General features: G+C 48.1%; 1 protein-coding gene across 9 annotated transcripts in view; it reads right to left on the minus strand.

The window, feature by feature from the left end:
* LOC112267178 (protein Aster-B) overlaps positions 1–15,106 on the minus strand; it is a 90,132-nt gene that overhangs the window by 13,863 nt on the left and 61,163 nt on the right. For 6 of the 9 annotated variants that reach the window (XM_042297499.1, XM_042297494.1, XM_042297498.1 and 3 more), the window contains 3 exons: positions 7,534–7,753; positions 2,351–2,371; positions 1,438–1,461 (listed from right to left, as the gene is read on the minus strand). In XM_042297499.1, the coding sequence (XP_042153433.1) occupies positions 1,438–1,461; positions 2,351–2,371; positions 7,534–7,753 (265 nt within the window). The remainder of the gene's footprint in view (positions 1–1,437; positions 1,462–2,350; positions 2,372–7,533; positions 7,754–15,106) is intronic. The other 3 variants (XM_042297500.1, XM_042297501.1, XM_042297496.1) reach the window with 1 other exon arrangement.

A 15,106-nucleotide genomic window follows, 5' to 3' on the forward strand; every position in this document is an offset into this window, starting at 1 on the left:
GTTTCAGGGATGGTTTACGGTCTATCCTCACACAAACAATGAGGCCAGTCTCTCACCCCACTGTCCGTAGGTTGCTACAAAACCATTGTAGAGAGGAGTGGTCAGGAAGGTGTATGCATGTGTATAGCCATTGTAAGTGGCACTGTCAAGGGAGTGTGTATGAATGTGTGTGTGAAGACTTTCGTCTCTATCTGAAACACACCTTTCTTTGTCAATTTCCCTGCCAATGGTCTGTTGATGCTGGGAGGGTGGAAGGTCTGTTGATTAGAACCAGATGTGGGAACAGCTCAGAAGAGAGGTGCTGGCTGGTTTAGAAACACAGCCAAGCCAGGATCTCTGACTATTCACCCTGTCCTGCATAAGACACACTGCTGTAAAAAACACGTGTTAGGAGATCTACAGTGGTGTCCTTTGTGTGAGAATCTACCTCAGAGTAAACATGTCCCCCCCTCTCTCATATGCAGGGGAGATAAACTAGAATGTTTTCATAGACCAGAGGGTATGAGGAGGCAGACATTTCACCTCACAAATCTCTAGGAGAAAAGCAGTCTCTTAAACCAGCCACTTTAGTCACTGTCGATACTATGAGCCACTACATTCGGTGTCTGGCAGACATTGATTTCCTTGTTAATACCTCAACTCCCTGCGTAGGTCCTGTACAGTTGCCATGAAAGCATTGCAACAGAGTCATTAGGAAAGTTGATACAGCAGGGTGGGGCCTGTTGTGTGTCTCTACTGGGCTTAGACCTCATCAGGACGGTTGTGATGTAATCCCAGTAGGTTCAGTGCCACGGGAGAACATCACTGCCTTGTAGAGAAACACAGTGACTGCATGGCCTACCACACACCCTCAGGTATAGCACTGCATCAGACACATACCAATATACGTTTCAATGGTCCAGAACAGAGATTAGGCATAATTACATAGTTAATGCTTCTGGGAGCAACATCATGTCTAGATTGGCATTATGATGCTTTCCTTTAGTAATGGTAGAACAGTAGAGAAATGAATGTGAGTAGCTAAAGGTGAGAGTATCAGAAAGCATTAGATGTGGACCATGTTTTTCCTCAACATTCTGGAGAATCCCCATTTCAGGTTTCACTATGCAACAATGCCCAACTATAACCAATGAGTCCATAATGACAAAACGAACACATTTGAAGACGTGGGAGGACTGGAACATGCTAACCAGTCTCATGCTCCATTCCCCTGTCATTCAAGGCATTCAGGGCTGCTCCAGACACTGACCATGGTCCGTGGGTTTAGTATGATACATTGAGCAGACCGCTCTCAGGTGAAAACAACATACTGATCAATCAAATCAATGAGGGATGAGGAGCAGACAAGTGTAAAGGCAGACCAGCCAAGTGATCCAAGAAAAAGGAATAAGCAGAGAGATATTTGAAAAGTTGCACAAGAATACAAGTCATGCTTACTCTCAGGATGTGTTGTCTTTCATGCTAGGGAGAGAGGGGGAATATATAGACACAAAGAACAACAAAAGAAAGGAATAAAACAACAGAACAAGGGAAAAGAGTCCCACAGAGACACCATAGGAGAAACCATGGCTTCATAATACCACCATATCTGAGTATCAAATCCTTTCTCACATAAAGATGGCCGACTGAGCCATCAGGTAGATTTACTTGGCTGTTTTAGAAGAATCATAACGAAAGGAACTCATTTCAGCCCCATTAGAATGTAGCAACCTTGTCTCTTAGTACACTGTCCGGCAACCTTGTGTTAAGTCAGGACCTCTTGGTGTAATGGTCTTGGTGTTGGATTGAGATCACTGGATCAGGCTGTCACCATACTTTCGCTACAAGATGCTTCTGTCTGTCAAACATTTCATCTATGAATCACATCTGTAGTAAGGTATAGGAGTTTGCAACAAAATGTACACTTTTATTGATCCTCACAGCATTTGGTTCATTCATTATTAATCAGTCATCAGTCATTTTTCTGATTAATTCAGCATGCCATCACACTGTAACCCTAGACTCTTAGAACTCTAAATCCCACTGGTTAGCATCCTGGGTAAGCCTGAGCTCCATATGAAAGTGACCTTTGGCATATAACCTTGTGTGATTCTAAACAGGGTTTAGGACCCTTCACCTCATAATCTCACACACACACACACACACACACACACACACACACACACACACACACACACACACACACACACACACACACACACACACACACACACACACACACACACACACACACACACACACACACACACACACACACACACACACACACACACACACACACACACACACACACACACACACACACACACACACCTCTTAACAGAAAGAGTAAGAAGAGGATGAAACTTACATTGTACCAGCTCTGGCTCTTCTGTAGACAGCGAGGAACAAAGCAGATAGGAGAGAACAAAGACAAATGTAAGTCAATGAGACAAGGACACACCAATACTTGGCCACAGGGCTCAATATCATAAACACATAGAGGTCAAGGGACGATAAAAACCGACAGTGGGTATTTATAGAAGGTGTGAATGTCAACCTCTGGGTGGGCACCTCCTACATTGAAAACAGACCTCTGCTGCTATCCAACAGAGTTGTATCCCTTTGAGCTTGTCACATATTTTAGTTAGACTTTTCAACGATTTCTTGATTTCTTTGTTGTTTTTGGGCCTCACAAATATTCATTTGCATGGATATTTGATAAGCAGATGGTAGATTGGGCTAGGGTTGTGTGTGGTACAATATATTTATCTTTGTTTCTAAGTGTTTATAATAATGTATTAACGATTTAGAGTTGCTTCTAAATGCTTGCGTATAGAGATGAATTGTGTACTGCTGTGTGTTGTATATTTTCTGACAGCAGAGGGCAGTATACACACTGTTATTGGCAGGACCTTAACAAGAGTGCTTATTCCAACCATAACTTTCCTGCTTCTGTTTTATGGTGGCTATAAAGAGAGTGTAATACGTCTCACCATTGTGATCCGAGAGGTAGGCATGCTAGGGAGATCCAGTGGGTGAATAAATGGCAGGATAATCAAGCATGATTTTAGCGGTAAATAAATGTCAGTTTGTGTCAAGTAGTAAATAGCAGGAGTAGAACAAAATGGCTTCCTCTTGACATCATAAAAAAACTTAACCAGGCAACTACAAATAATATGTTTTGTCATTTCAGTGACAACATACAAGAGGCATACTGGTGCGAGGCTACTATTGTCAATCAATACTTTGGAGATGTGAATGTAGATAATCCAATATTTCAGCTATCAGATAAGCGTGTAGTGTTTCCTGTCTGAGAGTTGTGAGGCCCCAGTCCTGTCCCTGGGCTTTGGGCTCTGACGTGGACAGGGCTAATCTCATCTGAAGGTGACAGAGGCGTGAGAGACGACTTAAGCCCTAAGGTGTGTGCAAAGTGTGTGTGTGTATGCGTGCCATTGTAAATGTGTTTTAGAGTTGGTGTAATTGCATGTTTGTAAGTGCATCTTTATAGCCTACATGTGTGTAAATGTGCATGCATGTCTAAATCATATATTTGCTTCCCCACGAAAACATGTGTGTCTGGGGATGGGTGTCAGCAGCACTACGAATCAGGTTAACACCCACTGATTAAGTGCACTGTGTAACAGAGAGAGCTTGTGTACGGTAGTAGTGTCTTGGCCTGGATTCCCCTGAGGATCAGAAAGGCCTAGAACGACTAGTTACTTTACACAACCAGGCCAGAGTCAGGGCCAGCTCTCTCAACCAACCAACCGGGCCAAACCAGAACTGGCCAGCACTAGCTGTAACCCAGACAAACCTATCAGGTATAACCCACATAGCTTCAATCAACACTAGAACAACAACGTAGTTCTGATGAACAGAACTGAGCAGGGCTGTTCAACCTAGTGGAACAGTAAATAAAGACTGTAGCACCAAGCCTAAAGAATAATCAGATCTAAGTGCATACATGTTCATACTTTTTCATACTGGTCCCCCATGGGAATTGAACCCACAACCAACTGCTAAATCCCACAACTACTAAAACACACAACCAACCATGCTCTACCAACTGAGATGTTATATCAACGTTTTGATATATAACATTGTACAAAAGGAGGGACACTTTAAGGAGGGAGGAGAGAGAGGAGAGGAGGAAGTTCTGGTCTGAGACAGGAAATGGAAACAGGTAGGGGCGCTGACTGACATCACACCACAGGAGGCTGCTGAGAGGAGGATGGCTGGAAAGGAGTAAATGGAAACCATGTCTTTGATACCACTCCATTTATTCCTTCCCAGTCACTACTAGGAGCCCATCCTCCCCAATTAAGGTGCCACCGGCCACCTGTGCATCACACATCTACAGATGACAGGAAGAGGAGGTCACTGGTCAAATCAGGCTAGGGGATCAATGGCCAAATAAAAGCAAGAGGAAATGCTTACTTTAATCAGGTTAAGTCTGTCATACTGAAAGGAAATTAAAGAGAAAATGAAGAGTTAACCAACATGAAGGAAAGAGATCAGAAACAAGAGAGGGGAAAAGGCTTTGTTTTTGATTTACATGTGTACTAAGAGTACTAGGCTAAAACACTAAAATATCCAGGTTTGCGTACTTGTAGTGCCAAGACACACTATTGTCCTATCTAACTCTACTTTCATGATGTGTCCATGTCTCAGTGCTTTGGTCTGAGATGAGTCTTTATGCTGAGTCTCTATGTACTCTCTCTGTAGTGCTGCTTACTGTTTACAGTTCCATAAACAGCCTCATTGATTGGTGACAGTGGGAGACTGAGCAGCGCCGTCATCACTGAAGCGGCCAGCCAATTAGTTAGTGTGGGAACGCCGGCCCAGGTCCTATACAGAGAGGAGCCCCTCTCCCTGCCTGTCTGTCTGTGTGTTTCTGGATTGCATTAGACTAAGGTGACAGAGCTCACGTTGCCTGGGCGACTGCACACAGTGCCAGGGTCATGTGACTCCTGCTGACCGCCGGCTGGGTGCTCACGTGGGACCAGAGAGGGCTGGCACTCGGCCACACCACGGGCCCGAGGGGTGATGTCATCGACTGGGTGTGCTGTGAAATGGGACAGACACCGCCTGAACACCAACTCAACTGACCAAATGTCGCTTGGCTGCCATTTACCCCATCCTGTCTGCCTGTCTCATAGTCCGTGACAAAGCTGAATGTAGACGAATGCAGCGAATGCGCTGATGTGCAAGGGTCCTTACATGAGAATGCTGTAACTAACCGGTGACACATGGCCTCTGCTGCTGTCTTGTCTGAGGAGAGGAGTGGTGTATTCTGGGCTTTTGATGCGAGGCAGAGAAAAGGAGCTTCTGATGTAGAAAGCTCTAGGGTCATCAAAAATTCATGTCACACAGGAGTGGTGGAAAGGGATGCGGAAGGAATTTTACAGTCTCCCCCCTGCCACCGTCCCTCTGCATTCAGGCACATACTCAGCATCTCAGAGATTAGGGTGCTCTTAGTTTAGACACAACAACGAGCTATGTTGAAGTTTTAATGGACTTGGGACAGGGGTTGGAGGAGATAGAACAGAAGCACACAGACAAGCTGGGAGAGAGATGTGTCTGAAAGCCAGCAGCCCTGCAGGGAGTTAGATGAGAGGAAAGGTGGCAGGGTGGCAGAGGGGGGTAGAGGAGAAGGTTATAGCAACATGGATACCATCTGCAGGGAGTGTGTTCAGATGGAAGAGGTGGGTGGAGGGGGCACAGGACAGCTCACAAGATATGGAGGTGGGGTGGGATTAAAGAACAGAAAAGAGTAATGCTTACTTTGGAAAGTCGCTTGTGAGACTAGCATGCATCAGGAGAAGAACAAAGAAATCAGAAACTAAAAAACTGCAAGATACAACAGCTGAAAGAACCCTTTTTTTTTAAACAGTCAGTTTCAGATCACAGACATTTCATATGGCGGCAGCGAAAGTAAGAGAAAGCAAGCGCTCTGTGTCAAGAAGAAAGGATGAGAGAAGAGGAGAACACAATGACAACAAAAGCAACAGGTGTCTGACACCACAAGGACTGGGGAGCACTGTGAACAGAGAGTGAATGGGAAAATGGATGAGAGGTGAGAGAGCCATTACTGCCAACTACCACTCTCCTTATCACTTCACAACAATAAGATTTTCAGAGGAGGAAAGTACTAAATATATCACCCAATATTCTCATGTTCATGTTTTGCTTGAGATGTACGCTGAGTTACCCACAGTCAAAGCTCCTGTCCTTCACTCCACTACCGTACTCTTCAATTCAGATTCTGATGAGCGAGAAGTGAGACTACAGCCTCTTGACCTGCCTACTACCCTCTGTCAGAACGAGCCTTGCAGAGTTGAGATAGCTGCAGTTAATAACTGCCTGAGTGCTGCGATGGAGTGGGCTGACTGACTGAGTGCCCGGCCTGTGATTACAATGCTGCTCTGATAGGACCAGATGGGTCCAGGGGATGTAGGGAGGGAGAGAGGGATGGAGGGTGGGAAAAGGGAGGGAGGGAGAAAGGGATGGAGGGAGGGGAAAAGGGAGGGAGGGAGAAAGGGAGCGAGGTAATAAGGGAAGAATACAGTGAATACAGTGAAGCATCTTTCCTGATGATGATGGGTCCTTATCCACAATTGATGTGCTGAGGGTCTCGTTACTCAGTCTATGATTGGCCAATTGTACGAGAGTGACAGTTAGATCTGACCCATTGTTTGAGGATGGGAGTTGGACATTACCCTATCAGAGTCATAGCAGCGTTTATCAGGAGTACATTATACCACTGTCAATTGGGGCTACATGAGGATGGCATGTTTGATCCAGTACGGTGTGCCGATGCCGAGGTATGATGGGGGTAAAATCACTATGGAATGGAAAATAAAAGCTGATAAAACCATGCCATTTCACAAGATATCACTATATCTCACTCCTTCTCGTTGACTATTTCTTACAGAACATGTTTTATGGAATGCAGGAAGACAATACGACTTTACTGGCAACATTTGGAGGTTATCAAGACACTATGTCAGGGGTAAACAGTAAAAAACAAAAATCTTATCACAAAACATAATTAATCCCCCTGTATCACCTCAGTGATCACCAAATAAATGTTGATTTCAGATTGTATTGGAAGTGATGTTCAGGGATGATACAAATGTCTTGCTGAACTGACGTGATAGGCCAGACTGACATTATTTATTTGTGAGTTATGAATGCACTGTATGATGAACTAGTCATTTTGAAAACGGCACTGTTGGCAGTACTATTTGAGACTATGGACTACTGTCTTGTAGTGTGATTGGTGGAAGAGGACTATGCCCCTGTACTGTGCTGTAGTGTAATTGGTGGAAGAGGACTATGCCGCCCCTGTACTGTGCTGTTGTGTAATTGGTGGAAGAGGACTATGATCCTGTATTGTGCTGTAGTGTGATTGGTGGAAGAGGACTATGATCCTGTACTGTGCTGTAGTGCGATTGGTGGAAAGAGGACAATGATCTTGTACTGTAGTGTGGGTGGTGGAATGTAGAGGGCTCTGAGACGGAGACGGCCCACCTGCGCAGTGAGGCTCACCTTGGAGTTCTTGCCTCCGCTGCGGGCGGACTGCAGAGAGTAGGTTCGCTGGACCACTTGCTCGGGGGTGGAGGGAGACTTATCAGAGGAGTGGTCCGAGTGGCCCTTCTCCACCATATTCTCACCAGGCTCCAGGCTCTGGTGCGTAGGTGAGCGCGAGCGTTTAGGACGCAGGACGGGCGAGCAAGCAGGCGTACTCCTGTTCGAGTTACTGGCAGTGCTGGGGGTGAGAAAGAGAGAGAGAGGGAGTATTAATTATATTTCTCTAAACTCTATCATCACATCATGAAACTACATATTCTGCACTGTTTGAAAATGTAGGGACGGAGCAAAACCCATTAAAAAACAATGACACACATTACATGAATAACATAGTAGTAACTAATAGTACCACTCTACAGTTCTTTAAACACCTTATCTAAGTGTAAGCCATTTTTTTTACACTTATTTTACCAGGTAAGTTGACTGAGAACACATTTATAGCAACGACCTGTGGAATAGTTATATGGGAGAAGAAGGGGGATGAATGAGCCAATTGGAAGCTGGGGGTGATTAGGTGACCGTGATGGTATGACGGCCAGATTGGGAATTTAGCTAGGACACCGGGGTTAACTCTTATGATAAGTGCCATGGGTTCTTTACTGACCACAGAAAGTCAGGTCAGCTGTTTAACGTCCCATCTAAAAGACTGCACCCTACACAGGGCAATATCCCCAATGACTGCCCTGTCCCCAATCACTGTGCCTCCTACTGGCCCTCTAACTTCCAGCAGCATCTGGTCCCCCATCAAGGGATCAACTAGGACAAACCCAGCTTAGCTTCAGAGGAAAGCCAGCAATGGGATGCAGGGTGGTATGCTGCTGGCTAAATGTTAATGATGCTAATGTGTTGCCGTCCCACAGGTAATGCTAGGCCTACTAGTGTACCATGTAAAGACCGAGACGTATGTTCCCATTCATCCCCGGAGTGAGTATTCAGGTTATATCACGGCAAATAGGCTTGAAACCCACTAATGCAGTTAATAACAACAGCAGCTAGCCTACATAACCCACAGATCAATAACGACAACAACAGCAGCTAGCCTACATAACCCACAGACCAAAAACAACAGCAGCAGCTAGCCTACATAACCCACAGACCAAAAACAACAACAGCAGCTAGCCTACATAACCCACAGATCAATAACGACAACAACAGCAGCTAGCCTACATAACCCACAGACAAAAAACAACAGCAGCAGCTAGCCTACAAAACCCACAGACCAACAGCAGCAGCAGCTAGCCTACAAAACCCACAGACCAACAGCAGCAGCAGCAGCTAGCCTACAAAACCCACAGACCAACAACAGCAGCAGCAGCAGCTAGCCTACATAATCCACAGACCAACAACAGCAGCAGCAGCAGCTAGCCTACATAATCCACAGACCAACAACAGCAGCAGCAGCAGCTAGCCTACATAATCCACAGACCAACAAAAGCAGCAGCAGCAGCTAGCCTACATAATCCACAGACCAACAACAGCAGCAGCAGCAGCTAGCCTACATAATCCACCGACCAAAAACAGCAGCAGCAGCAGCTAGCCTACATAATCCACCGACCAACAACAGCAGCAGCAGCAGCTAGCCTACATAACCCACAGACCAACAACAGCAGCAACTAGCCTGCAAAACCCACAGACCAACAACAGCAGCAACTAGCCTGCATAACCCACAGACCAACAACAGCAGCAGCTAGCCCACATAACCCACAGACCAACAACAGCAGCAACTAGCCTGCATAACCCACAGACCAACAACAGCAGCAGCAGCAGCAGCTAGCCTACAAAACCCACAGACCAACAACAGCAGCAGCTAGCCTACATAACCCACAGACCAACAACAGCAGCAGCAGCAGCTAGCCTACAAAACCCACAGACCAACAACAGCAGCAGCAGCAGCTAGCCTACATAATCCACAGACCAACAACAGCAGCAGCAGCAGCTAACCTACATAACCCACAGACCAACAACAGCAGCAACTAGCCTGCATAACCCACAGACAGCCTACATAACCCACAGACCAACAACAGCAGCAGGAGCAGCAGCAGCAGCTAGCCTACATAACCCACAGACCAACAACAGTAGCAGCAGCTAGTGTACATAACCCACAGACCAACAACAGCAGCAGCAGCTAGTGTACATAACCCACAGACCAACAGCAGCAGCAACAGCTAGCCTACATAACCCACAGACCAGCAGCTAGCCTACACAACCCACAGACCAACAACAGCATCAACAGCAGCAGCTAGCCTACACAACCCACAGACCAACAACAGCATCAACAGCAGCAGCTAGCCTACATAACCCTCAGACCAACAACAGCAGCAGCAGCAGCTAGCCTACATAACCCACAGACCAACAATAGCAGCAGCTAGCCTACATAATCCACAGACCAACAACAGCAGCAGCAGCAGCTAGCCTACATAATCCACAGACCAACAAAAGCAGCAGCAGCAGCTAGCCTACATAACCCACAGACCAACAACAGCAGCAGCAGTAGCTAGCCTACATAAACCGACCAAAAACAGCACAGCAGCAGCTAGCCTACATAATCCACCGACCAACAACAGCAGCAGCAGCAGCTAGCCTACATAACCCACAGACCAACAACAGCAGCAACAGCCTGCAAAACCCACAGACCAACAACAGCAGCAACTAGCCTGCATAACCCACAGACCAACAACAGCAGCAGCTAGCCCACATAACCCACAGACCAACAACAGCAGCAACTAGCCTGCATAACCCACAGACCAACAACAGCAGCAGCAGCAGCAGCTAGCCTACAAAACCCACAGACCAACAACAGCAGCAGCTAGCCTACATAACCCACAGACCAACAACAGCAGCAGCAGCAGCTAGCCTACAAAACCCACAGACCAACAACAGCAGCAGCAGCAGCTAGCCTACATAATCCACAGACCAACAACAGCAGCAGCAGCAGCTAACCTACATAACCCACAGACCAACAACAGCAGCAACTAGCCTGCATAACCCACAGACAGCCTACATAACCCACAGACCAACAACAGCAGCAGCAGCAGCAGCAGCTAGCCTACATAACCCACAGACCAACAACAGTAGCAGCAGCTAGTGTACATAACCCACAGACCAACAACAGCAGCAGCAGCTAGTGTACATAACCCACAGACCAACAGCAGCAGCAACAGCTAGCCTACATAACCCACAGACCAGCAGCTAGCCTACATAACCCACAGACCAATAACAGCAGCAACAGCAGCAGCTAGCCTACACAACCCACAGACCAACAACAGCATCAACAGCAGCAGCTAGCCTACATAACCCTCAGACCAACAACAGCAGCAGCAGCAGCTAGCCTACATAACCCACAGACCAACAATAGCAGCAGCTAGCCTACATAACCCTCAGACCAACAACAGCACCAGCAGCAGCTAGCCTACATAACCCACAGACCAACAACAGCAGCAGCAGCTAGCCTACATAACCCACAGACCAACAACAGCAGCAGCAGCTAGCCTACATAACCCTCAGACCAACAACAGCAGCAGCAGCAGCTAGCCTACATAACCCACAGACCAACAGCAGCAGCAGCTAGCCTACATAACCCACAGACCAACAACAGCAGCAACAGCAGCTAGCCTACATAACCCTCAGACCAACAACAGCAGCAGCAGCAGCTAGCCTACATAACCCACAGACCAACAACAGCAGCAGCTAGCCTACATAACCCACAGACCAAAAACAGCAGCAGCAGCAGCTAGCCTACATAACCCAAAGACCAACAACAGCAGCAGCTAGCCTACATAACCCACAGACCAACAACAGCAGCAGCTAGCCTACATAACCCACAGACCAACAACAGCAGCAGCAGCAGCTAGCCTACATAACCCACAGACCAACAACAGCAGCAGCAGCAGCTAGCCTACATAACCCACAGACCAACAACAGCACCAGCAGCAGCTAGCCTACATAACCCACAGACCAACAACAGCAGCAACTAGCCTGCATAACCCACAGACCAACAACAGCAGCAGCAGCAGCTAGCCTACATAACCCACAGACCAACAACAGCAGCAGCAGCTAGCCTACTTAATCCACAGACCAACAACAGCAGCAGCAGCTAACCTACATAACCCACAGACCAACAACAGCAGCAACTAGCCTGCATAACCCACAGACAGCCTACATAACCCACAGACCAACAACAAGCAGCAGCAGCAGCAGCTAGCCTACATAACCCACAGACCAACAACAGCAGCAGCAGCTAGTGTACATAACCCACAGACCAACAGCAGCAGCAGCAGCTAGCCTACATAACCCACAGACCAACAACAGCAGCAGCAGCTAGCCTACATAACCCTCAGACCAACAACAGCAGCAGCAGCAGCTAGCCTACATAACCCACAGACCAACAGCAGCAGCAGCTAGCCTACATAACCCACAGACCAACAACAGCAGCAACAGCAGCTAGCCTACATAACCCTCAGACCAACAACAGCAGCAGCAGCAGCTAGCCTACATAACCCACAGACCAACAACAGCAGCAGCTAGCCTACATAACCCACAGACCAAAAACAGCAGCAGCAGCAGCTAGCCTACATAACCCAAAGACCAACAACAGCAGCAGCTAGCCTACATAACCCACAGACCAACAACAGCAGCAGCTAGCCTACATAACCCACAGACCAACAACAGCAGCAGCAGCAGCTAGCCTACATAACCCACAGACCAACAACAGCACCAGCAGCAGCTAGCCTACATAACCCACAGACCAACAACAGCAGCAACTAGCCCGCATAACCCACAGACCAACAAACAGCAGCAGCAGCAGCAGCCTACAAAACCCACAGACCAACAACAGCAGCAGCAGCAGCTAGCCTACATAACCCACAGACCAACAACAGCAGCAGCAGCAGCTAGCCTACATAACCCACAGACCAACAACAGCAGCAGCAGCAGCTAGCCTACATAACCCACAGACCAACAACAGCACCAGCAGCAGCTAGCCTACATAACCCACAGACCAACAACAGCAGCAACTAGCCTGCATAACCCACAGACCAACAACAGCAGCAGCAGCAGCTAGCCTACATAACCCACAGACCAACAACACAGCAGCAGCTAGCCTACTTAATCCACAGACCAACAACAGCAGCAGCAGCTAACCTACATAACCCACAGACCAACAACAGCAGCAACTAGCCTGCTAACCCACAGACAGCCTACATAACCCACAGACCAACAACAGCAGCAGGACAGCAGCAGCAGCTAGCCTACATAACCCACAGACAACAACAGCAGCAGCAGCTAGTGTACATAACCCACAGACCAACAACAGCAGCAGCAGCCTACATAACCCACAGACCAGCAGCTAGCCTACATGACCCACAGACCAACAGCAGCAACAGCAGCAGCTAGCCTACATAACCCACAGACAACAGCATCAACAGCAGCAGCAGCCTACATAACCCTCAGACCAACAACAGCAGCAGCTAGCCTACATAACCCACAGACCAACAACAGCAGCAGCAGCAGCAGCTAGCCTACATGACCCACAGACCAACAACAACAGCAGCAGCTAGCCTACATAACCCTCAGACCAACAACAGCAGCATAAGCCAGCCTACATAACCCACAGACCAACAACAGCATCAGCAGCAGCAGCTAGCCTACATAAGCCACAGACCAACAACAGCAGCAGCAGCAGCAGCTAGCCTACATAACCCACAGACCAACAACAGCATCAGCAGCAGCAGCTAGCCTACATAACCCTCAGACCAACAACAGCAGCAGCAGCTAGCCTACAAAACCCACAGACCAACAACAGCAGCAGCAGCAGCTAGCCTACATAACCCTCAGACCAACAACAGCAGCAGCAGCAGCTAGCCTACATAACCCACAGACCAACAACAGCAGCAACAGCTAGCCTACATAACCCACAGACCAACAACAGCAGCAACAGCAGCTAGCATACATAACCCTCAGACCAACAACAGCAGCAGCAGCAGCTAGCCTACATAACCCACATACCAACAACAGCAGCAGCTAGCCTACATAACCCACAGACCAAAAACAGCAGCAGCAGCAGCTAGCCTACATAACCCACAGACCAACAACAGCAGCAGCTAGTCTACATAACCCACAGACCAACAACAGCAGCAGCTAGCCTACATAACCCACAGACCAACAACAGCAGCAGCAGCAGCTAGCCTACATAACCCACAGACCAACAACAGCAGCAGCAGCAGCTAGCCTACAAAACCCACAGACCAACAACAGCAGCAGCAGCAGCTAGCCTACATAACCCACAGACCAACAACAGCAGCAGCAGCAGCTAGCCTACATAACCCACAGACCAACAACAGCAGCAGCTAGCCTACATAACCCACAGACCAACAACAGCACCAGCAGCAGCTAGCCTACATAACCCACAGACCAACAACAGCAGCAGCAGCTAGCCTACAAAACCCACAGACCAACAACAGCAGCAACAGCTAGCCTACAAAACCCACAGACCAACAGCAGCAGCAGCTAGCCTACAAAACCCACAGACCAACAACAGCAGCTAGCCTACATAACCCACAGACCAACAACAGCAGCAGCAGCTAGCCTACATAACCCTCAGACCAACAACAGCAGCAGCAGCAGCTAGCCTACATAACCCACAGACCAACAACAGCAGCAGCAGCTAGCCTACATAACCCACAGACCAAAAACAGCAGCAGCAGCAGCAGCTAGCCTACATAACCCAAGACCAACAACAGCAGCAGCTAGCCTACATAACCCACAGACCAACAACAGCAGCAGCTAGCCTACATAACCCACAGACCAACAACAGCAGCAGCAGCAGCTAGCCTACATAACCCAAAGACCCAACAGCACCAGCAGCAGCTAGCCTACATAACCCACAGACCAACAACAGCAGCAGCTAGCCTACATAACCCACAGACCAACAACAGCAGCAGCAGCAGCTAGCCTACAAAACCCACAGACCAACAACAGCAGCAGCAGCAGCTAGCCTACATAACCCACAGACCAACAACAGCAGCAGCAGCAGCTAGCCTACTTAATCCACAGACCAACAACAGCAGCAGCAGCTAACCTACATAACCCACAGACCAACAACAGCAGCAACTAGCCTGCATAACCCACAGACAGCCTACATAACCCACAGACCAACAACAGCAGCAGGAGCAGCAGCAGCAGCTAGCCTACATAACCCACAGACCAACAACAGTAGCAGCAGCTAGTGTACATAACCCACAGACCAACAACAGCAGCAGCAGCTAGTGTACATAACCCACAGACCAACAGCAGCAGCAGCAGCTAGCCTACATAACCCACAGACCAGCAGCTAGCCTACATAGCCCACAGACCAATAACAGCAGCAACAGCAGCAGCTAGCCTACACAACCCACAGACCAACAACAGCATCAACAGCAGCAGCTAGCCTACATAACCCTCAGACCAACAACAGCAGCAGCTAGCCTACATAACCCACAGACCAACAACAGCAGCAGCAGCAGCTAGCCTACAAACCCACAGACCAACAACAGCA

The sequence above is a fragment of the Oncorhynchus tshawytscha genome, linkage group LG14, assembly GCF_018296145.1.
Source record: "Oncorhynchus tshawytscha isolate Ot180627B linkage group LG14, Otsh_v2.0, whole genome shotgun sequence".
Taxonomy (NCBI): Eukaryota; Metazoa; Chordata; class Actinopteri; order Salmoniformes; family Salmonidae; genus Oncorhynchus; species Oncorhynchus tshawytscha.